This window comes from Rhinatrema bivittatum, chromosome 6 (assembly GCF_901001135.1).
Source record: "Rhinatrema bivittatum chromosome 6, aRhiBiv1.1, whole genome shotgun sequence".
Classification (NCBI taxonomy): domain Eukaryota; kingdom Metazoa; phylum Chordata; class Amphibia; order Gymnophiona; family Rhinatrematidae; genus Rhinatrema; species Rhinatrema bivittatum.
In genome coordinates this window covers 259873082-259899119 of record NC_042620.1, presented here as the reverse complement: position 1 = coordinate 259899119, position 26038 = coordinate 259873082, and the positions used below count along the sequence as shown (strand labels likewise).

Below are 26038 nucleotides of genomic sequence, written 5' to 3'. Positions count from 1 at the left end.
CAGTGAAGAAAGAAACTGCAGGATTTGAGCTATAGGCAGGCTTGGGCTGCAGGCAATTCTTCCCTTGGTCTATTGAATCAGAAGGAAAATCAGCAGTGCAGGATTGGGGATCTTGGCCCCTGCTTGAGACAGGAGGAGCCAGTGAGAGCCTAGGGATTTCACTCCTGCAATCTGTATAGGAGAAGGCACATGCCTGAAGCAGTGAGAGAAGAAAAGAGTGAGATTCATAGGGAAACAGGTGGGAGGAGGAGGTAAGGAAAAATAAAGAGTGACACATTAGGGCAAGAAAGAGGAAGACAGGCTGAGAGAATGTGAGAAAAAGGGCAAGAGGCAAGGAGGTTGTGAAGGGAACGATAGAGGGAGAGAAGGCAAAGAAACAAAGGCTAGAAAAATATTTATTTAACCATGCCGTTGGCACCTTTAAAACAATCAAAAGGAAATACTTCTTCATAGAGCATACAGTTAACTTGTGGAACTCATTGGTACAGAACCTTGTGGAGGTAAACAGCCTAACTCCTTGGTGCACTGCCTACTTCATGTGTGCAAAACCTTCTAGGCTTCTAGCTAATGAGCTACCACTCTCCATATACGGTGCCATCACCCACACATGGGACTGTTCCTCCTGCTTGTCCATGGAGAAATCAAATTGCATTCGCAAAAAATAACAACCATGCATAAATACACAAGCAAAAAATACAGCATCATCTATCAGCACAGAACAGTTACTGTATATCATTAAGCAGGATGTCAGTCCTCACAGGTGGATGACATCATTGGCAGAGCCCGGGTCATTCTGATGACTTCAGAGGTTCCAGAGTTTTCGGCACACTCTACAGAGCATGTGCAGGCTGTCCCGTGTCACAGCCATCACACATGGGCCCCTTCAGTTCGGTACTTAGCTATATAAGGAGACGCCGACTTCCAGAAGCAAGCAAGCATGTTCTGTAAGGACTAATATCCTGCTGATCTTGGAGAACATCTGTTAATGGGAACTTTTTCTTTATCCAACAAAAAGCAGAATATACCGTCCCCATAGATGGGAAATACCTAGCTACAAGTTGCTCTCAACATAAAAAAAAAAAAAAGAGAGGAAAATACAACACAAAGAAAAATGGCAAAAGGTTTTTGACAGCAACAAGCCATTTTGCCATTTTGTGTGTTTATTTATATATAAGGGCAACTGGGAACTAATAAAAACAGACCCTGGGGGTAGGGATGTTGAATTCTAAACTTCAAAGAGACCCTGCAAAACAGATTGACCAAACTTACTATTGCATCAGGGGTCCCTATCAAAAAAAAAATAAAAATTGATGTAAACATGTGGACTAAACATCACATCCCAGCTATGTGGATCTCTTCCATGGAGGCTGATGTAAAGTGGGTTAGACAGTGCCATAGCTCTCAAACTAGGAGGCTTCTAGAGTCAAGCCCACCTGGGCATAACAGAAGGAGATACAATCTCCTATCCAAGTAGAACGTGTGAGGCCGATATTCAGTGTCATTTGTCCTGCTTAATTCATACTTAGCTGGACAAAGGAGAAATTACTACTTACCTGATAATTTCCTTTTCTTTAGTACAGACTGATGAATCCAGAACCAGTGGGTTAAGCACCTCTACTAGCAGATGGAGACGGAGCAAAGCTGATGTCATTGCAGGGGTACATAAACTGTGACATCAGTCTGCCAGTATTCTCTGCAAAAGCCAACTGTGGACAAACTAACAACAACTTGATTATTAACAAACAACCACTCCAGAACTCAGCCAACAGAAAACCACTGAGCTCAGACAAGGAGTGCAACAACACTAGTCTAGGGACTGAACTGACACTTAGCAGTACTCCCTGGAACACACAGCAATGCAGAAAGACCACAGCACAATCATTCGGCAGCCAAGGGCGGGAAGGTGGATCCACCTGTCTATACTAAAGAAAAGGAAACTATCAGGTAAGTAGTAATTTCTCCTTTCTTAGCTTTCAGACAGGTGGATCCAGAACCAGTGAGATGTACTAAAGTTATTCCTGAACAGGGTGGGAGTCTGCATGCAGTTCAATCAAAACTGCACATGCAAAGACTGTGTCTTCCTGGGCCTGCACATCCAGGCGATAATGCCTAGAAAAGGTATATAAGGAGGACTATGTTTCAGTTCGGCAAATCTTAATGGGAGACAGCAATCTGCCTGAGTCCTAGAGGAATAAACCCTAACCTGACTAGGCAACGGCTGCTCAGCATCCACATACATGGCCATGACCACCTCCTTAATCCCGTGTGGATTGTAGCCCATGGCATCGGTTCGCCCTATTTACTGCCACTATGGAATAGAAATCTCTAAATACCTCACAATATACCTTTTCACATCCAAGCACCGTAACATGTGATATTCATCCACATCTCTCTCTCTGTCCAAAGACGGCCGGGAAATTGATTCAAATTAAAATCAGAGACTACCTTTGGCAAAAAAGACAGCATGGTATGCAATTCTATTGCCCCCGGAATTACTTTCAGGAATGGCTTCTGGCAAGACAAGGAGATTTTTCATGTAGAACTACCACAAGAAAAACTGTTTTCAATGTAAGTAACTTCAAGGGAAGGCTACGCAGCAGTCAGTAGGTGGAACCCGCCAAGAAATCCAAAACCAGATTAAGACTCTACAAAAGGTACTGGCAACCGCAGGGGAGGGCGAATATGCTTCACACCTTTTAAGATGCGAGTCACATCTGGATAAATCAACAAGGGTCCACCATTCACCTGACTTTCGGGCTGATACAGTACAGTGGGTTAACCCGCCATTGGACGCGCATTTTCCCTTACCCCTTATTCAGTAAGGGGCCGAAAACGCACGTCCAACCCGCCGAACCTAATAGCGCCCTCAACATGCAAATGCATGTTGATGGCCCTATTAGGTATTCCCGCACAATTCAGAAAACAAAATGTGCAGCCAAGCCGCACATTTTGCTTTCAGAAATTAGCGCCTACCCAAAGGTAGGCGCTAATTTCTTCGGGCACCGGGAAAGTGCACAGAAAAGCAGTAAAAACTGCTTTTCTGTGCACCCTCCGACTTAATATCATGGCGATATTAAGTCGGAGGTCCCGAAGGGTAAAAAAAATAAAAAATAAAAAAAAATTTTTTTAAGTCAGCCCGTGGCTGTCGGGTCGAAAACCGGACGCTCAATTTTTCTGGCATCCGGTTTCCGAACCTGTGGCTGTCAGTGGGCTCGAGAACCGACGCCGGCAAAATTGAGCGTCGGCTGTCAAACCTGCTGACAGCTGCCGCTCTGAGCCAAAAGGAGGCGCTAGGGACGTGCTAGCGTCCCTAGTGCCTCCTTTTGCCTGTTTCTACCACAGGGCCTCATTTAAATACAGAATTGCGCGCACAGGCAAGTGGCCTGTGCGCGTGCCAGGCAAGCAGGCATTTGCCCGCTCTCCCACGGACTTTATGAATCGGCCAGTTTGAAAACAGCAGAGAGCCACTATCTGTACTTTCAATGAATTAAGGGCCAACCCTTTTTCAATCCAACCTGCAAAAACTCCAGAATGAGTGGGATCTTAACAGAATGAGGGAGGAATCCTTGGATCCTCACACCAAGCCTCAAACACTCGCCAAACCTGCACATATGCTAAGGAAATGGAGAACTTTCTTGTTTGTAGCAAGTTGGCAATCACCACAGTAGAATATCCATGCTTCAGAATCCGAGCCCTCTCAAGGGCCATACTGTAAGACAAAAAATTGAGTCAGATCTTCATGAAGAACAGGGCCCTGCCACAGCAGATCCCTGTGAACCAGTAAATAGATAGGAGGTCCACCAGGATCCTTTGCAGATCTGCATATCACGGTCTCCTGGGCCAATCTGGTGCCACCAGAAGCACCATCCCCATGTAACTCTTAATCTTCTAAATTAATCTTCCCAACATGGGCCTCAGGGGAAATCAAATAGGAGTGTGCCCACTGGCCTCTCCTGTATGAGGGCATCGATACTCAAGGACTTTTGGTCTCTCTTGTGACTGAAGAAGTGAGAAACCTTTGCATTGTGAGATGTCATCAGAAGGTCTAGATACGGGAGACCCCAGTGGTCCACTATGAGCCGGAACGCCTCATTTGACAATTCCCTTTCTCCTGGGTCCAGATCCTGTTTGCTAAGAAAATCAGCTCTTACTTTGTCTTTTCCTGACTTCGCCCGAATCAACTAACTAGTCATCCAGGTACGGGTGAACTAGGGCCCCTTCCTTGCGAAGAAATGCTGCCACGACCACCATGACCTTGGTGAAAGTGCGTGGAGCTATCACCAGGCCGAAAGGAAGGGCTCGAAACTGGAAATGTTGACCCAGCACCTTGAACCGAAGATATCGTTGGTGATCCTGCCGGATCGGGATGTGCAGATAGGCCTCGGTGAGATCTAGGGATGCGAGAAACACCCCTTTACACACAGCGGCCACTACTGTCCTCAAGGTTTCCATGCGAAAATGGGGGATCCGAAGACACCGGTTCACCTTCTGCAGATCTAGAATGGGCCGAACCACAAAGTACACTGAGTACCAGCCCTGACCCTGTTCTGCCAAGGGAACTGGGACAATGGCCCTTATCTCGAGAAGCCGTTGTAGGGTCCCTTGCACTGACATCTACCAAAATTGTATATACTAAATTTTACATCAAGAATATTGCCTTATGGATGTCACATATCACTATTGGGACATTAAATTGAAAAAAAGAACTTTTAAAAAAAATAATTCACATAAGGAGGAAGTTGGAAGTTAATGATTATAATTTGCATCAAGGTGCAGGGACGCCTACACGAGTATATGAAACTTTCAACCTTCTTCAAAAAAATGTTTTTCTCACAAAGAGTTTTTTGATGTACCATTTAAAGTGAGACAAAAAGTCTTTTATACCAATTTACATGTAGGCTTAGAAAATTATTACTATAATATCAATCAAACCTATTAAGAGAAATGTGTTATTTTCAAAAATTAACAATTCACAGTGATAGAACAGTGTTGTTCCACAATTTGATTAATTGATAATTTATATATCACTGTCAGGTGGTGTTGATATTCTTAGCATAAAAGTTAGCCAGCAAATATATGCAAAAGTTACACAAAATTATCCTAGTAAAACTACGCAAACATCCTGCATATGCCGGCTAGGAGAAGGAGGGCGAATCAGAAGCACGGGGACTTAACGCTGGAAAATTGTTTTATGTATAATGAAATCTTACTAGCAATAGCGATATTGAGACATTTTGTAAAAGTGCTATTGTAATTACTGTTTTATTGACATTTTATTGTGAACCGCTGTGACTGTCTACAGAACGACAGTATATAAATATGAATAAATGAGAAATTACTACTTATCTGAATTTACTTTTTTTTAGGATAGACAGATGATTCCAGAATCAGTGGGTTATGCACCTCTACCAGCAGATGGAGATGGAGCAAAGCTGACATCACAGTATATATACCCCTGCAGTGAAATTGGCCCGCTAGTATTCTCTACAAAAGCCAACTGTGGAAAGACTAACAAAAACTTGATTAATAACAGATAACCATTCCAGTACTCAGCCAACAGGAAACACTGACCTCAGACAAAGAATGCATCAACACTAGTCTAGGGACTGGACTAACACTTACCAGTAACCCCGGGAACACATAGCCACGCAGGAGGTCCATAGCACAATCATTCGGTAGCCAAGGGCGGGAAAGCTGGATTCATCTGTCTGTCCTAAAGAAAAGGAAATGATCAGGTAAGTAGTAATTTCTCATTTCTTAGCATCTAGACAGATGAATCCAGAACCAGTGGGATGTACCCAAGCTGCTCCCAAACAGGGCGGGAGGCTGCCCGCAGTTCAGTCAAAACCACACTTTCAAAGGCTGCTTCATCTTGGACCTGCACATCCAGAAAATAATACCTGAAAAAGGCATGCAAGGAGGACCTCATCACAGCTCAGCAAACGTCAACAAGAGATAACAATCTAACCTCTGCCCATGACACTCCCTGAGCCCTAGTGGAATGAGCCCTAGGCAATGGTTGTTCAGCATCCATACACGCGACTGTGACTACCTCCTTAATCCAGCAAGCTATTGTAGCCTATGAAGCCGGCTCGCCCTGTTTACTACCTCCATGGAAGACAAACAGGCAAGGTGTCTTCTGGAAAGGTTTAGAAACCTCCAGATACCTCACAATATGTCTCTTGACATCCAAGGGTCACAACAGGAAAATTCCTCCGCATCTCTTTCCTTAGCCAGAGCCAGCAGGGAAAAGGACTGATTCAAGTGAAAATCTGAGACCACTTTTGGCAAAAAGGAAGGAACAGTATGCAGCTGTATCGCCTGAGTCACTCAAAGGAATGGCTCCCAGCAAGACAAGGTCTGCAGCTAGGAAATTCAATGCTCAGAACAAATTGCCACAAGAAACACTGTTTTCAAGGTCAGTAACCGCAAGGAAAGGTTATGCATCGGTCGAAACGTGGGGCCCGCTAAGAAATCCAAAACCAGATTAAGACTCCACAAGGGCACTGATAATCGCAAGGGAAGACTAATATGTTTCACTCCTTTCAAGAAATGGGCCACATCTGGATGAGCCGACAAGAGACCACCATTCACCTGACCCCTGAAACAGGCAACTGCCGCTACTTGCACCTCAAGGAATTAAGGGCCAACTTTTTATTCAATCTATCCTGCAAAAATTCCAAAATGAGCAGGTCCTTAACAGAACGAGGAAGAACACCTCAATCCTCACAACAAGCTTCAAATATTCGCCAAACCCGCACATAGGCTAAGGAGGTGGAGAACTTTCTAGCTCGTACCAAGGTGGCAATCACTGCAGTAGGATATCCACAATTCAGCAAGCAAGCCCTCTCAAGAGGACAAAATTGAGTCAGATCTTCATGAAGAACAGGTCCCTGCCGCAACAGATTCTTGTGCGCTGAAAACCAGAGGGGGGAGTCTACCAGGAGCCTTTGCAGAACCGCATACTATGGTCTCCTGGGCCAATCTGGTGCAACCTGAAGCACCATCCCTCTGTGACTCGACACTCTGAACCATCCTGCCCAACATGGGCCATAGGGGAAAGGCATATAGCAGCTTGTCCTCTGTCATTCCTGCACGACAGCATTGATACCCAATGACTTCAGATCTCTCCTGTGACTGAAGAATCGAGGAATCTTTGCATTGAGAGAAGTTGCCAGCAAGTCTAGAAACAGAAGGCCCCAGCGATCCACTATCAGTTGAAATGCCTCGTCTGACAATACCCATTCTCCTGGGTCCAGACTTTGTCTGCTGAAAAAGTCCGCTCTTTCATTGTCTTTTCCTCCAATGTGCAAGGCTGAGATTTCCTGAAGAAGCACTTCTGCCCATTCCATAAGTTGGTCCATCTCCTACGACACTTGCTGGCTCTTGGTTCCTGCCGACCAATGTAAGCCACTGTCGTTGTACTGTCAGACACTATCCAGACTGCTCAACCCTGCAACCTGCCATTGAACTGTAAGCATGCCAACCGGACCTCCCAGGCTTCCAGCCAATTGATGTTCCAGAGACACTCTTCTGCACTCTAGTGCCCTTGTGCTGTCAGTTCCTGACAGTGAGCTCCCCAACCCTGGAGACCTGCATCTGTTGTGAGTACTAACCAGTCTGATGATTTTAGGGAAACTCCCTTTCTTAGATGATCTGCTTGTAACCACCACTGTAGTTGAGAGCAGACCTCCATTGGCAGGTGGAGCCAAATCGAATAGTCCTAAGACTCTGGGCTCCAATGAGACAGCAGGGATCGCTGAAGAGGACGCATATGTGCCCTCACATATGGCATCACTTCCAAGGTTGCTGCCATCAAACAGAGTACTTACAGATAGGACTACATTGTTGGTTGTATAGAGTTCACCAGAAGCACCTGCACAATCAATTTCTGAATACAAGCTTCTGGCAGGAAAATCCTGCCCTGCTTCATGTCAAACCGAACACAGAGACACTCTAGCGATTGGGATGGCTGAAGACTGCTCTTCACCAGGTTCACCACCCAACCAGGCTCCTGCAACAAGGAGATCACCTTGCGGGTCACCAGGCGGCTCTCTTCCAGAGACTTGGCTTGAATCAGCCAGTCATCCAACTATGAGTGTACCAGGACCCCATCCTCTCTCAACTCTGCTGCCACCACCATAACCTTGGAAAAAGTTCTGGGTGCAGTAGCCAGACCAAAAGGCAGCACCCGAAACTGATAATGGTATCCCAGAACCATGAATCGCAGAAAATGTTGGTACTCTAGTCGAATGGGAATATGCAGGTATGCCTCAGACCCAAGGAGGTCAGAAATTCCCCCGACTGCACAGCCATTATCACTGACTGCAATGTTTCCATGTGAATGAGTCACCTGCAAATGACAGTTGACCCCTTTGAGGTCCAGGATGGGACGAAAGGAGCCCTCCTTCTTTGGCACAATAAAATAAATGGAATACGGATCCATATTTTCTTGAGATGTGGGCACTGGAACCACAGATCTCAGACTGGGAAGCCTTAATGTATACTCCATTGCCCGCTACTTTTGTGGGAAGTGGCAGGAGACACCATGAACACATCCCAAGGAACGCTGTGAGACTCCAGCACATATCCCTCTTGTATCACCTCCAGGACCCATTTGTCCGATGTGATTTTGACCCACCTCTGATAAAAGAGAGAGAGGCACCCCCCTATCTTCTGTTCCTGGGAGTGGTTTGGCAAACCTTCATTGGGAGGCTCCGTACTCGAGCCCACGCCCTGTTGTCTGGGACGAAAGGACTGAGACCTACCAAAATGTTGAGTCCTCTGAAAGGTCGCGCCTCTATAGGGTCGACAATGCTTGGATCCTCTAGCATGACCTCTCATGCCAAAGAAGCGTGGCATCTGCTTCTTATCCTCTGGCAAATGAGGAACTGGGGATTCGCATCATTTATTGGCCAGTTTCTCCAACTCGTTCCCAAACAAGAGTGAGCCTTTAACGGGCAATTTTATAAGGTTAGCCTTGGAGGTCGTATCGGCCAACCAATTTCTCAGCCATAATTGAAGCCTGGCTGCTATTACCAAAGCCACCCCTCTGGTTGATGTGCGAACCAAATCGCAGCCTGCATCTCCCAAAAAAGGCGGCTGCTGGCTCAATTTCTGCCCTGGAATTCACTCCTTGACTTCCTGGGAGAGAAGTAAACAAGAGCAAGCCACTAGGGAACAACAAGAAGCTATCTGTAAGGTCATTGCCACAGCTTCAAATGCTCGCTTAAGGATGATTTCAATCCTATCGTGCACATCCTTCAAGCCCACTCCTCTCTCCACGGGGATAGTTGTCCACTTGGAGATGGCATAGACAAGCATGTCCATTTTTGGAAAACACAAACAAACACTCTCTCACCACTGGATCCAGGATGTACAGGCCTTCCAAAACTCATTCCGCTTTGAAATTAGCCTCCGGGGTGTCCCACTCAAGATCAATCAATTCTTGAATGGCCTCCATAACAGGGAAAAAACAAGAGGCTTTACGCAAAGAAACCAAAATGGGTTTTTTCTTTGGCTCAGACATGGAATCAGCCCCAGGTACCGGTAACTCATCTCTATGAACGAACCACAACATAGTCCTATACGGTTCCAGTCCTGGAGGAATTTCCCCATCCTCCCGAGTCAGGATCGGCCTCATCATCCATATCCCTATCAGGAAGACCTGCTGCAGATCTAGATTTTTTTTTATATTCTGCTTTTCGGCACTTCAAAGTGGATTACATTCAGGTACTGTAGGTATTTCCCTATCCCCACAGGGCTTACAATCTAATTTTGTACCTGAGGCAATTGAGGGTAAATTGACTTGCCCAACGTCACAAGGAGCAACAGTAGGATTTGAACCCTGGTTTCCTTGGGTTGTAGCCTGCTGCTTTAACCACTAGACCACTACACCACTTTTTCTAATTTAATTTGGGAATTTTAGGTGTACTTTGGCACTTAACAGTAGTACCGGGCGAGTGAGAGGAAATCACTTGCGACTCTGACCTGGCAAGATTGGTCGGGGCTGAGAACTGGGCAAGAAGAAAGAATTACAATCCTTGAAAAAAATTCCACCCAAGGCAGAAGGATCCATGCCAAAACCAGAAGGCACCTGTGCTGTGCCCACTGAGCTACCTTCCCCGCTGATGAACCAGTTAAGGGAGTTACAAGGTCAGGTGCCCCTCCTGACCTGTCTTTATCCAGGCCCTCTTCAGGTTGGGAAGGACCGGGCATAGTAAAATCAGACGAAGGTAATTCTCCCTGAGCCTCTAAGTAACGCTGGCACGTTAGATGGCATGCCAGGCTGAGATGCTCGAATATGACAGGCAGCACAGAGGGAAAGGTGCTTAGTTTCTTAGCTATAGCACCATCAGTCTGTCAGTATGCTTAACAGGTAACTGACAGGTATGTGTCCTGCTGAATTCATGCTGCAAAAAATATACATCCAAAACCCAGGCATCCCAAACTTAAGCGCACAACCAATGCAGCCCAAATTGTGCATACAGGTAAGCGCATGCCTAAACCAGACGCCGCTCCAACCTGGACGCCCAAGCAGGGGAATCCCTGGACCACTGCGGAAATCCTGGCAGATCCACCACCTGATTGACATGAAAAGCAGAGACCACCTTGGACATGAAAGAAGGAACCATGCGCAGCGAAACTCTATCATCGTAAATCCTAAGAAAAGGATCCTAACACAACAAAGCCTGTAACTCTGAAATGCGTCGTGCAGAACAAATGGCTACGAGAAAAATGGTCTTCAATTTCAAATCCTTAATGGGAGCCCTGCGTAAAGGCTCAAAGGGGGCTCCGCAAAACACCCGAAGCACCAGGTTCAATTCCAATCTGGACATAATGGGCGTACGGGAGGACGTAAATGCTTTACTCCCTTGAGGAACCGTGAAATATCTGTGTGCACTGCCAGCGACTGACCGTGAAACCTGCCTCTTAAGGCACCTAAAGCAGCCACTTGAACCCGAAGTGAGTTGAAAGCTAAACCTTTGGCCAACCCCTGTTGAAGGAAATCCAACACCTGGTGAATCTCAATTGACAAAGGATCCAAAGAGCGTTGGTGGCACCATGCCTCAAACAACTTCCAGACCCTAACATAGGCCATAGAAGTAGACGGTCGATGTACCTGAAGAAGAGTGGAAATGACCTGCTCTGAATATCCCCTCAATCACAATCGCTGCCTCTCAAAAGCCAAGCTGCGAGACAAACGTGCTCCTCCCGATCCGAAAATATGGACCCCTGACGGAGTAGATGCGGAAGATAAGCCAGCTGCAGAGGACCTTCCAGAGCTAATCGCACCATGTCTGCAAACCATGGGCGACACACAGCCACTCTGGAGCCACCAACACTACACTGCCTAGATGTCACTCTGTGTGTCAGAGAAGCAAACCGATGAGAGACCAGGGGGAAAGGCATAGAGAAGAATGCCCGAGGGCCACAGACACACTAGGGTGTCCACGCCTACCGAGCCTATTTTTCGACGACTGAAGAAGCGTTCCGTCTTCGCATTGGCCCAAGTTGCCATCAGATCCAACTGAGGCACACCCCACCTGGCACAAATGAGGTTCCAAGCTTCGGGAGCTAACTCCCACTCCCCCGCATCGAGCTGTCACCTGCTGAGGAAGTCCACCTGAACATTTTCTATTCCTGCGACGCGGCGATTCCTTTGAGATGGTGCTCTGCCCAAGCGAACAACAGCCTCGCCTCCAATGCCACAGCAAGACTCCGTGTCCCACCTTGCCGGTTGATGTAAGCTACCATTGTCACATTGTCTGAGAACACTCAAAGCATTGTGTTCTCGACCAAAGGCAGAAATGCTCGGAGGGCCAGTCGGACAGCCCTCGTCTCAAAGAGGTTGATGGACCAGGATTTTTCCACTGGGGACCAAAGACCTTGAGCGGATTTGTTGAGGCAAACTGCTCCCCAGCCAGACAGACTGGCATCCTTGGAGATAACCACCCAATTTCGGGGGTCCAAATCTAGTCCCTGTACCAGGTTGATGCGTGAAAGCCACTATAGTAGACCAACTCTGGAAGTAGAGGCAACGGTACATGGAACTGTTCTGACACCGGACTCCACCTTGATAACAGTGCACGCTGCAACGGACGCAAATGAGCGAACGCCCATGGGACCAAATCCAAGGTGGTGGCCATGGATCCCAGAACCTGTAAGTGATGCCAAACTGTCGGAGTCTTCCTCTGAAGCAGGGCCTTGACCTGATCCTGCAACTTTGTTACACTGTCCGATGCCAGAGAAACCTTGTCTCGGAAGGTGTCGAAGAGCGCTCCCAAGGAGACCAGCGACTGCATAGGCTCCAAGTGACCTTTCTGGACATTTATGACCCAGCCGAGCGACTGCAAGGTGAGCATCACCCTCTGGGCCGATCTTACGCAGTCCTCCTAAGACTTCACTCGAATTAGCCAGTCGTCGAGATACGGGTGAACAAGGACTCCCTCCTTGCGCAGGAACGCCGCCATGACAACCATGACCTTGGTGAAAGTACATGGGGCCATCGCCAGGCCGAAAGGAAGAGCTTGAAACTGGAAATGTTGGCCCATCACCTTGAAGCAGAGGAACCGCTGGTGAGCCCGGTCAGAAGCGACATCTCTTCTCCAGGAAACGAGGGACACCGCTTGCAGGAATGGACAACCAGGTGTCCAGAGGGGAACCCATAAGAGTTGCCCTGGAACCCAGTTGAATTCCACCTTCCTGAAGAGACAGGAAAGTAATGGGAATCCGGGCCTCCTGATCCCTAAAAACCTGTCAACTCGCTAGTTCAGTGCTGAGACACAATCACCGATTTCTGAGGTTCAGAAGCGACCAATCTAAAACTGGCAGCCACCCTTGGATGGGGAAGGCCACCATGGTAATCAAAGAAGAGGCCCCAGTAAAAACTGTCAGATGACTTCTACTGCCATCCCTCCGGCTCTGGCCTATAAGTCCTGTGGATGCAGTGCACAATCTGTTGTTGTGTTCGCCACGAGAGAAACACGCACGCACACCCACCCATACATAAGAGGGCAACTGGAGAATACAGCCCTCCACTATAAAAGCACGCTGACCAGTATTCATACAGTGTTATCCCATTCTATGGATAGCGGCACACCTATAACACCACTCGCTGTACTTGTGAGTAGAATACCACGACACAGCAAGCCCAAGCACTATTTGCTAGAATTGGTGGCTGCGTGCTGCCAAAAGGCAAATCAGAGAGTGTGTGATGACGCCTTCCTCGCCAGTGCTCCCCAGCACTGACAAAGAGGCTGAGACCTTGACGCGACGATGGCACAACCCTGGCATAGCTGAGTAGTACAGACAGGGAGAATGCCGCCTGCCATTGACCAAGGCACTTGGAGTAGATGCTTTGCCATACCAGACCATGCATGCTGTGCTCCAGTTAAAGTAACTCCCAGTGAAGTGCATAGGAACAGTGTGACGACATCCCCAGTACCACTGGGGCTCTGGGTATGGCATGGTGGTGGGTGGCATTCTATGGTGTCGCCCCCTCCAGTACTTGATAACACTCCAAGAGGCTGGCATAGCCCTTGAAACTGCGTCAGGGATGGCTCACGCCATTTCCCTCATGGAATGACAGCAGAGAGGTCCATGGTGACCAACAGTGCCCATGGTGCTCTGTGGTCGTGTTCTGCGGCATTCGACCGCATCCACTTGCCACAGTGGTGATGGTGCCCATAGCGATTTTGCGCTCAATGATGAATCACATCAAAGGCACCAAATGACACTGTACCCAGGGCTTCGATGGTGTTTGCCCGAATCTTGATCAGTTCGATGGTATATAGCGCCATTCCCAGTGCCACAGGCGCCTCAGCAGCCCGGCCCGATAGAGTCTTGAGTGCCTGAAGGCATCAATGGGCCAGCGGTACCAAGGATGCCAGGGGCACCTGCAGGAAAAGGCTCTGAGCCCCGACAAGCCTCATTAGTGCCCAGAGGAACTGATGACTGTCAGTGCCAACGACTGCTCCACTCTGCTCACCTATCCGTCCACAGATGTTAATGCTGCTAGCTCGATGGCGTCCCTCACCATTGGCTATGGCTGACGATAGCTCTCATTAACACTGATGGTGCACGAATCCAGGTGGGTCCTCCGATGCCCCTGATCCCAGCGGCTCAGGGCCCCCAAGATTATTGGCATCCATGGTGCCTGCAGCCATACGCCAATGATGGGACAGCACAATGCCCCTCAGTGCCCTGTCAGGTCACTGCCAAGGAACCTCGAGGGCACCAAACCACTGTGCCTGGATGCCTCAGCATACCAGGGTACCTTGAGTAAATGGCGAAATCTGACACTCAGTCTATTCAAGGCTAAAATTCCTGTCACTCAAGGGCTCCAAAAGCCCCAGTGATCAATGGCCTGGGGGACAACCAGGGCGCTCAGTGGCGATCACAGTGCCTCATTGTTGGTGCACGATATTGTCAAAAGCGGCAACGAAATCCATCAGTGGCTAACATGTTCGATGACCTCCATGGCAGCCCCACACCTCTATGGCATCAAGGGTGTTGATGGTATTGGGGCTGCTCTGCACCACATTGGCTTCAAGGCCACGCACCGTGACTGCCCCGAGGGTGGCCCTTGCATCAAGGCCACGCACCTCGATAGGATTGAAGGCATCGAGAAATTGACATCGAGGGCAGTTCCAATAGCATTAAGGAAGACCATGGCGCTTGATGGCAGACCTGCACCCCGACAATAGAGGTCAGTGCACTACTCAACCACAGAGGCCCAAGAAGCTTGATGACTTCGGCGCATCGAGACTCCACATTCACAGATTCCTAGTGGCACAGAAGGCCCTTAAAGCATCGAGAGTGGTCACGCACCCCGATGTCATTGAGGGCGCCCCAACACATCGACGGTGTCAAGAGTGATGATGGCGCTCAGTGGCAGTCCTGATCCCCAATGTGGTCCTGACATTGTTGCTTCAGATCAATGGTGCACAGGTCAAGGATGTGCATGGACATCCGTTACTGGGCATATCACCGAAGGTGCAGCAGCAAGCTGCTTTCCCAGGCTCCAGCTCATCCTCATTCACAAGCAGACTGCACCGCCGTCACCGGCAAGCAGGAGGGGAGGCTACGTCATCCAGGGCTCCTGCCTGTGGAGATTAGTTCCTTTGAATGTAGGGAGGTTGAGTTCTCCCCCCCCCACAGGAACAGTGTGATCCTCGATCCCTGCACTGTCTGAACCTCCATTAATGCTGACTCATCGGTGAAATGACAAGGAACTCCTGCCTGGGTAGAACTCAGGCAAGTCCCCAGGCTCAGCTGCCTACACGGATCACCCATGGACTGCATTCAATCAGTCCTGACAAAGGTGCAAAAACGGACAGAGCAAGGAGAGGACACAGATACTAAACTGCCAGTGCAATATATTTTTTTAATTTTTAATAAGGGATAGAAATAGATTCTGCTAGACTGCTCAGTGACTAAGGCTCACCATGAGGCTGGCAGACAGAGGAAAGAAGAAAAGGGAAAATAAATAAAACTACTGTAAGGTAAAGGAAAGAAAACAGCTGCAGCTCTAGAAAAAAAATAACTTAGAAAAACTGTGAGGAGAGAATAAAGCTGAATACAGTTAGTACACGACTTCCGTGGGGAAAAAAAAAAAAAGAGAGACTGAGGGACTCTGCCTAGGGGGCAGGGTGATGACTATAGCTGCACATGCTCAGTAGGGCATGTTTGAAAGTTCTAGATTCTTTGAGATTAAAGTTCCATGCCGGGCTCCATCCGATGATGTCACCCATGAGTGAGGACTACCAGCCTGCTTGTCCTCAGAGAATTTTAAAAACTTAACTGGATATATTCAGCAGGAAGCGCATCCAGCTGAATAACTTGGCTAAGGTCTCCCGGGTATCACCATACTCCTAGGGATTTTCCTCCTCTGCCTGGATCAGATGCCATGGTTACGCCAAGTTGACATAACTCAAAGACAATTTGAAGCACCCTCTATTACTCCAGTTCAGAGACTGCCACACAGCTCCATTAATGCAACCCAGTCCTGCCCTGTGGTACCCCTAATATTCCAGTGCTGAGATTCCCATTCCACATTTTTGATCATGTTTATCTTTCCTACCCTACAGCAGTGCTGTAGCCATGGGTGGGCCGTGGCTCACCTATTTGGAGTCAGGGCCACTCAAGTGTCCGGGACTGGCAGAAGATAAAAAAGTCTATAATCTGCACTGCACGACTGCTAAAACCGAGCAAAACAATCAGAGCTAGCATCTGCAGAGATCCTTAGCTAAGCCCATCCCAACAGAAACCAAATCCTACATGGGGCCTGGAGCCAGCCCACACTGGCAGGCCCTGAAGTGGCCCCATTCCCTTGTTTACAGGAAGCCTGTGCAGAAGGAGGGGGTAGAGCCACTGCAGGGCTTGCCTGTGCATATAGACTGGCTTCAGATCCCATATTGGATTTGTTTTCTGTTCTTTTTGCTACAGCTGCCAATTGGCCTTCCCTGGAAGAACCACAAAAGGTGAGCAGAGGGTAGAAAAGGGGCTGATTCTGCAGGGGGAAAAAAGCTATTGAGAGAGTAGGGAAGAGAGATGTCAGGAGGAGATTTGTAAAGAGAGGAATGAAAAGTAAAAAAGGACTGAGTAAGGGCTATAGGGTGGGCACAGAGGGGAGAAGGAGCATGTGGGAACATGAGGGAGGACTAGAGAGAAAGGGTCATATGAAGGAGGGTAGGCACAGAAAGGGAGAGAGGTCATGGGGACAGAATTAGGAGGAAAAGGCCATGGAATGTACAGCAGCTATGGGGGTGAGGAGGAAGAGGCTGTGGGGAGAGGACCCACTTTTAGAGTCCCCTCCCATGTTTCTTCAGTGGTCTTTCCCTACCTTCTGTCTCCCAGACTCACTCTCAGCTGACTAAGCTGAATGCTGCTGTTCAGCATCACAGACAAGTCGCAGAGGGAGGGAGGGAGGGAGGGGGCTGCTCTGCTCATGTGGGTCTCTGAGATTAGGATGTAGGGGAGAAATGGAGTCTTGGGGTCAATGGGCTTCCCTCGATGCTCAGCCCAGTCTTTCCCCAGTGCTGAGGTCGATGGTTTCGTAGTCAGAGTTCTCAGCCTGGAGGAGACGGACAATGGTCAGCCTCTGATGCCCCTATCCACTGGCAGCATCGATGGAACAGTCCGTCCCGCCGATGTCAAAGGTGTAGTGTCCATCGGTGCAGCTCCAAGGTCCTTCGATGCCCATGCTGCTGAAGCAGATGGCTTGGACTTCCTCGACCCGAATTGATGGTTCATCTTGTCAAGTCGAAGCAGATGTCTTTTTGGGGTCATTTGGGCGCACAAACGGCAACCCTGGACATCATGCGATGCCCCCAGGCAGAGGATACACACCTCGTGAGGATCAGCGATAGACATGGTCCTCAGGCACTGGGGGCATCAGCGAAAACCGGACGTGGCCATAACAGGGCGAAACAAAAGGGCCACAAAAGGAAACTTACCTGAAACACCAAAAATCCTGATTAGGGACACTACAGAAAGGCACCGAGAGGGACCCGGCGATGGATCGAAGGAAAAAAAAATGCGAAGAGCAAAATATTTCCACAAGACAAAAAACAGACAAAATGAGCTCAATCACGCTGCGAGGCTTACAGCTCCACGGAAAAGAAGAGACCTAAGAGGGACCCAGGGTGGACGTGTGGTATAGGTCATACTCAGTGTGTCTAGCCAAAGTTCTAGAAACTTTTACATAAGTTTTCCGCATCAGGCTCCATCTGATGATGTCACCCATGTCAGAGGACTACCATCCTACTTGTCCTCAGAGAAATGATAAGAGACATTTAAATACTTTCCAGGACATCAATGCACAGGAGATGAGCCTCTTTCAATGGAAAGGAGGCTTTGGAACAAGGGGTCATTGGATGAGGGTGAAAGGGGGTAGTCTCAGGAGTAATTTAAGAAAATATTTCTTTACAGAAAGGGTGTGGAGGTGGTGGAGATAAGGACAGTATCTGAATTCAAGAAAGCATGGAAGAGCAGGAGTGCTAGGTACTGAAGAACTGAGCGGTTAGTGTGAATGGGCAGACCAGATAGATACCCAGAACTATGATGGCAGAAAAAGACCATATAGCCTATCTTCCAATGCACCCCATTCCTGCCCTGCAGCATTCTCAGCCCATATACCTTCAGTGCAGATGATGTTATTGGAGTCCAGAGATGCCAGCTCTGCAGCTTCCTCTCGTTTCAGTCGCACAATCTTGCACTTCTCTAGATTAGGATTACCTTTTGCAGAAAAAGACACGGAGAAGGGGTTACGGTTTCAGTGTTAATCCATTGCCGACTGTGTTGGGGGCATTAGTTTGGGCTCACCTTTCACTCCCAGCTCCTCCAGCTCCTTCTTAAGTACCTCCACCTTGGCCTTTATGGAACGCTTCCCCTCAAAGAGCTTCTTGTAGTTCCTGCGGACACCACAGGCCAAAATGCAGCGCTTCAGCCGCCGGATGGAGGGATGCTCATCCTTCCCAGAATTCTTCTCACTGGTGGGACATGACTGTGTGGGAGAAAGGGCAGAGGCACTGTGAGCATGGGGACATCTTGGGAAGAGACCTGTGACTTTCAAAGAAGAAGTCTACAGTGGTCTAGGAAAATCTGTAATTTTAGGGAGGGGGCCCCATCACAGAGATGCCCAACTGGGAGCTGGGGTTTATGACATTTAGAGAAGTCTGGGACTAGGCAAGGCTAACTGTTAGGGAACTCTTATCATAGGACACCCACTCCTTCAAATTTCTCACCTTAGTAACTTTCTTTCCCTCGTTCTTCTTCTTGGTCCCTTCCTCCTCGGATGCACTATCCGAATCGTCCAAGGAACATCCCTGCTGCAGATGACCTTTCTGCCCTTCACATCTGCTACCGTTCTCTTCCTCCTCACTACTGCTGCTGCTCTTTGCCCTCTTCCCTTTCTTTTTGGGGCTTTGCTCCCTATTCCCCTCACTGCTGCTATTCCTAGCCCTTTTCGCCCTATTCTCCTCACTGCTTCTCCTCACCCTCTTTGCCCCATCCTCCTGACTGCTGCTGCTCCTCCCTGCTGCCTTTCTTTTCCTCTTGGGGCTTTTCCTCCTATCATCCTCACTGTTGCTCCTCCCTGCTGCCTTTACTTTCCTGTTGGGGCTTTTCTTTTTACTCTCCTCACTGCTGCTGCTGCTGCTCCTCCTCGCAGCCTCTCTCTTCTTATTGGGACTTTTCCTCCTATCCTCCTCACTGCTGCTCCTCCTCGCAGCCTCTCTCTTCTTATTGGGACTTTTCCTCCTATCCTCCTCACTGCTGCCGCTGCTGCTCCTCCTCGCAGCCTCTCTCTTCTTATTGGGAATTTTCCTCCTATCCTCCTCACTGCTGCTGCTGCTCCTCCTCGCAGCCTCTCTCTTTTTATTGGGACTTTTCCTCCTATCCGCCTCACTGCTGCTGCTGCTCCTCCTCGCAGCCTCTCTCTTCTTATTGGGAATTTTCCTCCTATCCTCCTCACTGCTGCTCCTCCTCGCAGCCTCTCTCTTTTTATTGGGACTTTTCCTCCTATCCTCCTCACTGCTGCTGCTGCTCCTCCTCGCAGCCTCTCTCTTCTTATTGGGACTTTTCATCCTATCCTCCTCACTGCTGCTGCTTACCACTTTCCCTTTCTTGTTGTGGCCAGGCCTTCTTTCCCTGCTTCTGCCATGCTTGGAACTGGATTTTGATCCTTTGGGATGCTTCTCAGTGACACTGTCCTCCTCTTCCTCACTGATCTCTTTCTTACCAACTGCCTCCCTTCTCCCTACTCCTCCCTTTCTTTTCTCCTCACCAAAATCTTCCCCTCCCCCGTTTCTTGCACACTTCTCCCGCTCAGAAGCTAAATCCCCAGATGCTTCTTCAGTCTTTGCAGCCTTCCTGGAACCTCTCCCGGGAGCAGATTCTGGAGAAAACTTCTTCTTATCCATGCCAGAATCCTCATCTGAGCTCTGCTCTATAGAAGAAAGAATGAGCTCAGCTGTCCAGAAACCAACTGATCTCTTACACAATAATCATCAAACTTCTTCCAAAATGTTTCTGGCTGCTGCTAAACTGTTCATTTTTTTGTATTTGTACTTATATTACAAGAAGCGAGAAGGATGACAGTGGTAGTTTACATCACACATTAGGTAACCTGCACAGAGTGGCAGCCGTCATCCCAAACAACTTGCTGGGCAGACTGGATGGACCATATAAGAAAACCGGTTCTTACTTGCTAATTTTCGTTCCTGTAGTACCACGGATCAGTCCAGACAGTGGGTTGAGCCTCCTTTCCAGCAGATGGAGACAGAGAAAAACTCAAAGGGTATCCTATAAAAGGACAGTGCCCACCTGCGTCCCTCCAGTATAAACGTTAAAGCAGAAGAAAATGTAAACCCAACTAGAATAAGATCAAGCAAGTAATAATATTGTAACATTGAAATTGTAAATGTAACCGTAACTTGAAATATTCGCTCTTATATCTGATAGCTGTAGTAAATACTTCTGGTGCCTTGACAATTGGTCTTATGTTTGGACGAATAAACCTTCAAGCAGGTGCTGCAAAAAAGAAATCAGAGACCCTCCACTAAGGGAGGGCGTCTGGACTGATTTGTGGTACTACAGGAACGAAAATTAGCAGGTAAGAACCAATTTTCCTTTCCCTGTACGTACCCGGATCAGTCCAGACAGTGGGATGTACCAAAGCTTCCCTAAGTGGGGTGGGACCGAGATAGTCCCGCTCGAAGCACCGGTCTACCAAATGAGCCAAGAACTGGCGCTCGCACATCAAGGCGATAATGATGAGCAAAGGTATGAAGAGATTTCCAAGTAGCTGCCCTGCATATCTCTTGTGGAGAGACCAACTGGCTCTCCGCCCAAGAGGTAGCCTGTGAACGCAAAGAATGGGCTTTTAAGCCCTCCGGAACCGGCCGGCCCCGACAAATATATGCGGACGCAATCGCCTCCTTCAACCAGCGAGCGATGGTAGCTTTAGAAGCCTTGTTACCCTTATTGGGCCTGCTCCATAAGACAAAGAGAAGATCAGAGACCCGAAACTCATTTGTGACTTCTAAGTATTGCAGCAGGACCCTTTTTACATCGAGACGCCGTAGGTCTCTGCCAGGCATGCCCGCAACATCCTCTGGAGAAAAGGCAGGAAGCTCCACAGACTGATTTAAGTGAAAAGAGGACATGACCTTAGGCAAAAATGATGGTACTGTCTTGAGGGAAACACCTGAATCAGAAAAGCGAAGAAAAGGCTCGGAGCTCAGACACTCTCCTGGCCGAGCATATAGAGACTAGAATACTGTCTTGAACGTTAGATCTTTGAGCGTGGCCCGCCGGAGGGGTTCAAAAGGCGCCCCGCAGAGAACTCGAAGTACCAGATTAAGACTCCACGACGGACACATAGCCTGGACAGGCGGGTTCAAATGCTTAGCCCCTTTGAGGAATCAAACAACATCTGGGTGGGCCGCCACCGCGAAACCATCAACCCGCCCTAAAAGGGAACAGAGAGCAGAAACTTGTACTCGCAGAGAATTGAAAGACAAACCTTTTAGAGGCTATTCTGGAGGAAAGAGAGGACCTGGGACACCGGGGCCTTACGCACCAGTACTCCTGAGGCAACACACAGTCTCAAAGAGTCTCCATACCCGAATGTAAGCGAGAGAGGTGGAAGTCTTATGCGCACACAATAGAGTGGAAATAACCTCCTCTTTATAACCCTTTTTCCTCAGTCTCCGCCGTTCAAAAGCCAGGCCGCTAGACAAAAGCGATCCGCCTGATCAAAAAATACGGGACCTTGTCTCAGTAGGTTTGGGAGGTGACAGAGTCGAGAGGACCGTCCATCACGAGGTTCACCAGATCCGCGAACCATGGTCTCCGAGGCCATTCTGGCGCTATGAAAATGACCAGTCCCTTGTGAAGCTCTATTCTTCTGAGTACCTTTCCCACCAGAGGCCAGGGTGGGAACATGTAGAGGAGGATGTTGCAAGGCCAGGGCAGCACTAGGGCATCGACCCCTTCTGAGCAGTGCTCCTGTCTGCGGCTGAAGAATCTGTGAGCCTTCGCATTCCTCAGAGTGGCCATCAGGTCTAAGTGGGGAGCCCCTCCACTTGTGCCCGACAAGATCCATCCCTTCTTCGGACAACTCCCACTCTCCGGGGTCTAGATGTTGATGACTTAGGAAGTCGGCTTGGACATTTCTCCTTCCCTGCAATGTGGGAGGCTGCCAGTTGAGCCAGATGGCACTCCGCCCAGGAGAGTAGCTTGCTGGTTTCCAGGGCTACCAGATGACTCCTGGTGCCACCCTGGCGATTGATGTAAGCTACTGTGATGGCATCGTCAGAGAGGATTCGCACCGCCTTGCGACGCTTTGAGCGCCAGGAGAACTGCTTGGGCCTCCAGATGATTGATGTGCCACTGGGATTGGACTGGGGACCACTGTCCCTGGGTAGACTGATTCTGACACACCGCTCCCCAGCCGGAGAGGCTGGCATCCGTGGTAACAATAATCCACTAGGGTGTTTCCAGGGGCATCCCTTTCAACAGGTGAGCGAGTGAGAGCCACCACTGCATGCTGGAGATGGTAGAATCGGAAAGCGGTAGCGGTGTTTGAAACTCCTCCGAGACCGGCTTCCAGCAGGACAGCAAAGCTTTCTGTAAAGGACGCATATGTGCGAAGGCCCAGGGAACCAAATCTATAGTTGAAGCCATAGAGCCCAGGACCTGGAGGTAGTCCCAGGCTGTGGGCACAGAGAGAGATAACAGATGTTGTGCTTGATCCATGAGCTTGAGCGCCCGGGCAGCAAAACTTTGCCCACGCAGGTGTCGAAGCGTACTCCTAAGAATTCCGGGACCTGAGAGGGCTTGAGGTTACTCTTGGAGAAATTGACTATCCACCCGAGGGTGGTGAGGAATGACAAGACTCTGTTGACTGCTATCGCGCAGAGTTTCTCCGATTTCACCCGAATGAGCCAGTCGTCCAGGTAAGGATGGATCAGAATGCCCTCCCGGGGGAGAAAGGCCGCCACGACCATCATGACCTTGGTAAATGTGCGTGGAGTGGTGGCGAGACCAAACGGGAGCGCTCGAAACGGATAGTGCCATACCAGGATGTAGAAACGAAGATACTTCTGATGTTCCTGGCGGATTGGGATGTGAAGGTAGGCCTCCGTCAAGTCGACAGAGGCAAGGAATTTGCCTCTGTGAACTGCCGCTATGACCGCCCTCCTCAGTGTCTCCATCCTAAAATGGGGGACCTTGAACGCCTTGTTCACCCTCTTGAGGTCCAGGATTGGTCGAAAAGAGCCGTCCTTTTTGGGGACTACGAAGTAGATGGAATACTGGCCTGACTCCTGGCCTGACTGTTCTTCCAGGGGAACCAGGACTATGGCTCCGAGCTCCTGAAGCCTTTCGAGAGTCTGGCACACCGCTGGATGCTTCCAACTTCCGCTGGAAGAGATTAAGTAGCGGTCCGAGAGATCCCGAGCAAATTCTAAAGCGTAACCTCATTCGATTACCTCAAGGACCCACCGATCCAAAGTAATTTTGACCCATTCCTCGAGAAATAGGGGCAGACATCCATCTAAGTTGGGAACGGAGGAATGAGCCGGCCGCATCTCATTATGAGGACTTTGTGGCGGATCCTTGAGGGTTACCATCCCGGAATGGATATCATCCACGAAAGGAATGAGACCATGATTGAGATCAAGTGGAGGTATTTCTTTGGGAAGCCCCCTGCGGCCTGTTGTACCTGCGCTGCCCCCTAAAATGAGAGTGCGAAGGAAAGGAGGACTTGGACTGTTTAGGGCGGTCCTCAGGCAGCATATGAACCTTGTTGTCGCCTAAAGATTTAATAAGCTGTTCCAGGTCCTCACCAAAAAACAACTTACCCTTGAAAGGGAGAGCGCCCAACTGTGATTTAGAAGAGGAGATCATAGAGGGCATCAGCCCCATACGCCACCGCTGCTTCCAGCCGTTCCGCCTGTTCCACCTCTGCAGACGGGAGGTCCTGGGTGCTGAGTAATTTTTGAATCTGCATGAGACTGCTACAGACTGTCGCCCGAATCCCGAGATCCAGGACTTCAAAGATCCTCTTGAGATGCAGTTCCAATTTACGGTCCTGAAGATCCTTTAACACCAATGCTCCCACCACTGGGACGGTGGTTCGTTTGGTGACCTCTGACACAGAAGAGTCTATTTTAGGGACCTTAAGCATCTCTAGTAATTGGTCTGGCAGAGGATAGAGCTTGTCCATTGCCCTACCGACCCGAAGACCAGATTTGGGGGACTCCCACTCCTGAAGCAGTAGCTGCATTAGCATGGGATGGAATGGGAACGTACGTGGAGGAGCCCTCAGTCCCACCAGGACCAGGTCCACATTACGTGAAGAAGAGGCGGTGGTGGATTCCTCAGAAGGAACCTTTATCCGTCCAGAACAAAAGGAATGAGCGGATTTGGAAGTAACAAATCTGCATCGTGATCTGGCAGAGGGGAGGGCTGAGGAGGGTCTGAGGGGTCCGGTACACCTGGTACGGTCCAGACCCTAAACGGTGCCTTGTGAATCCGGGGCTTTAGGGCCCTGCCCGATGGAAACCAGAGGGATCATTTTGCTCTTCCAGACTGGCTAGATAAGAGACTTGTGCAATAACGCATATCCAGCATAGCTCCCTGCTTCAACGGCAGGGGAGAAGAAAAACAACCAATAAGGGCTGAATAACATAGTCTGGGTAAAACAAATAAGCATGGGTGTAGCTTGCTTATTGCGGCGGTTACTTCCCCTACTACCCCTAACTAATCAAGCTTGATATTTCACTTGGATGCAGCTCCATCACTGCTCTCTACATTAATGGTGGGGGTGGAAGGGAAATAGAACCAAAGAGTTAAGAGAAACAGATAAGTATGAGAAAAAAAATGTGTGAAGCTTGCTGGGCAGACTGGATGGGCCGTTTGGTCTTCTTCTGCCGCCGTCATTTCTATGTTTCTATGTTTCTAAAAGCACAAAGTCCATGGAAAAACGGTGATGAGCTTTCCCGGGCAAAGGGGGAGGGGGGGGGGGACCACGAAGAGGGGTCAGAGACTGCCCCCGGAGAGTCCACGGGGCTTAAATCCGGCGTGATTGATGAAACCCAGGCTCCCTTCCCCCCCCTCAGATCCTGGATCTCGCTGCAGATTAGAGGACAAAATGGCCACCGTTCCCGCGGTTTTCTGTGAGAGGGCCGGCCTGGTAGCATATTTAATGGCCCAACTACGGACCATCGATTTCGCCGCTGCCGTGGAGTGTCCCTCCCCACCGGGCAAACAGAAGGAGCACAGCTCATCGCGGGAGAGCCGCGAAGCAGGCTCCCCGCAGGCTAAACAGACAACTGGACGCAGCATGAGCACAGAGGAGGGGGGAACAAAGCTGCCGCGGAGAAGCAGCTGAATCAGCTGTGCCTGGCTCTGAGCAAGCGGGAGCAGGAGATCAGCACTGCTACGGCTCCTTCCCCCTGTAACTTCAGGCTAATGTTAAACGCGGGTAAGCTGTGCCTTGTTGTTTCTTGTACCTTTTTTTTTTTTTTTTTTTTTTTTTAAACAAGAGCAGAGGAATAAAGGCATCTCTGCTAAGGGACCTGAGGCATGGAACATCTCAGGGGTCACACAAGAGAAGGGGGGAGTGACTAGACCACCAGTATCACCCCAAGCCAGGCAAACGGTCATCGGGAATCAGGGGTCCTAGGCTGAACACTCAAGGGGAAAATCCATCCTAGGACCCTGTAAGAGCAATGAGACAGAGTTCTGTCTCACTTGTTAACAAAACTTTGATTTTCCTTTCCTTTTCTTTTTTTTTTAATTTAAGTAACTAATACTTGCTTGATCCTGTGAAAACCAGAGGTAGGAAGGGAAAAAAAATCCCCTCACAGAGGGAAAAACAGCTAAACTGAGGGAACCGCAGGTTCAACCGCCTTCATCTGCTGGAGACAGAGAAATACTGAAGGGATGCAGGTGGGCACTGTCCTGATATAGGATACCCTTTGAGTTTTTCTCTGTCTCCATCTGCTGGAAAGGAGGCTCAACCCAC

General features: G+C 49.1%; 1 protein-coding gene across 2 annotated transcripts in view; it reads right to left on the bottom strand.

The window, feature by feature from the left end:
- HIRIP3 (HIRA interacting protein 3) overlaps nt 1–26038 on the bottom strand; it is an 81793-nt gene that overhangs the window by 3147 nt on the left and 52608 nt on the right. Inside the window, exons 4-7 of one of the 2 annotated variants that reach the window (XM_029606948.1) lie at nt 18750–19951; nt 18328–18508; nt 18142–18240; nt 5623–5713 (exon numbers count right to left, since the gene is read on the bottom strand). In XM_029606948.1, the coding sequence (XP_029462808.1) occupies nt 5623–5713; nt 18142–18240; nt 18328–18508; nt 18750–19951 (1573 nt within the window). The remainder of the gene's footprint in view (nt 1–5622; nt 5714–18141; nt 18241–18327; nt 18509–18749; nt 19952–26038) is intronic. The other variant, XM_029606947.1, reaches the window with a different exon arrangement.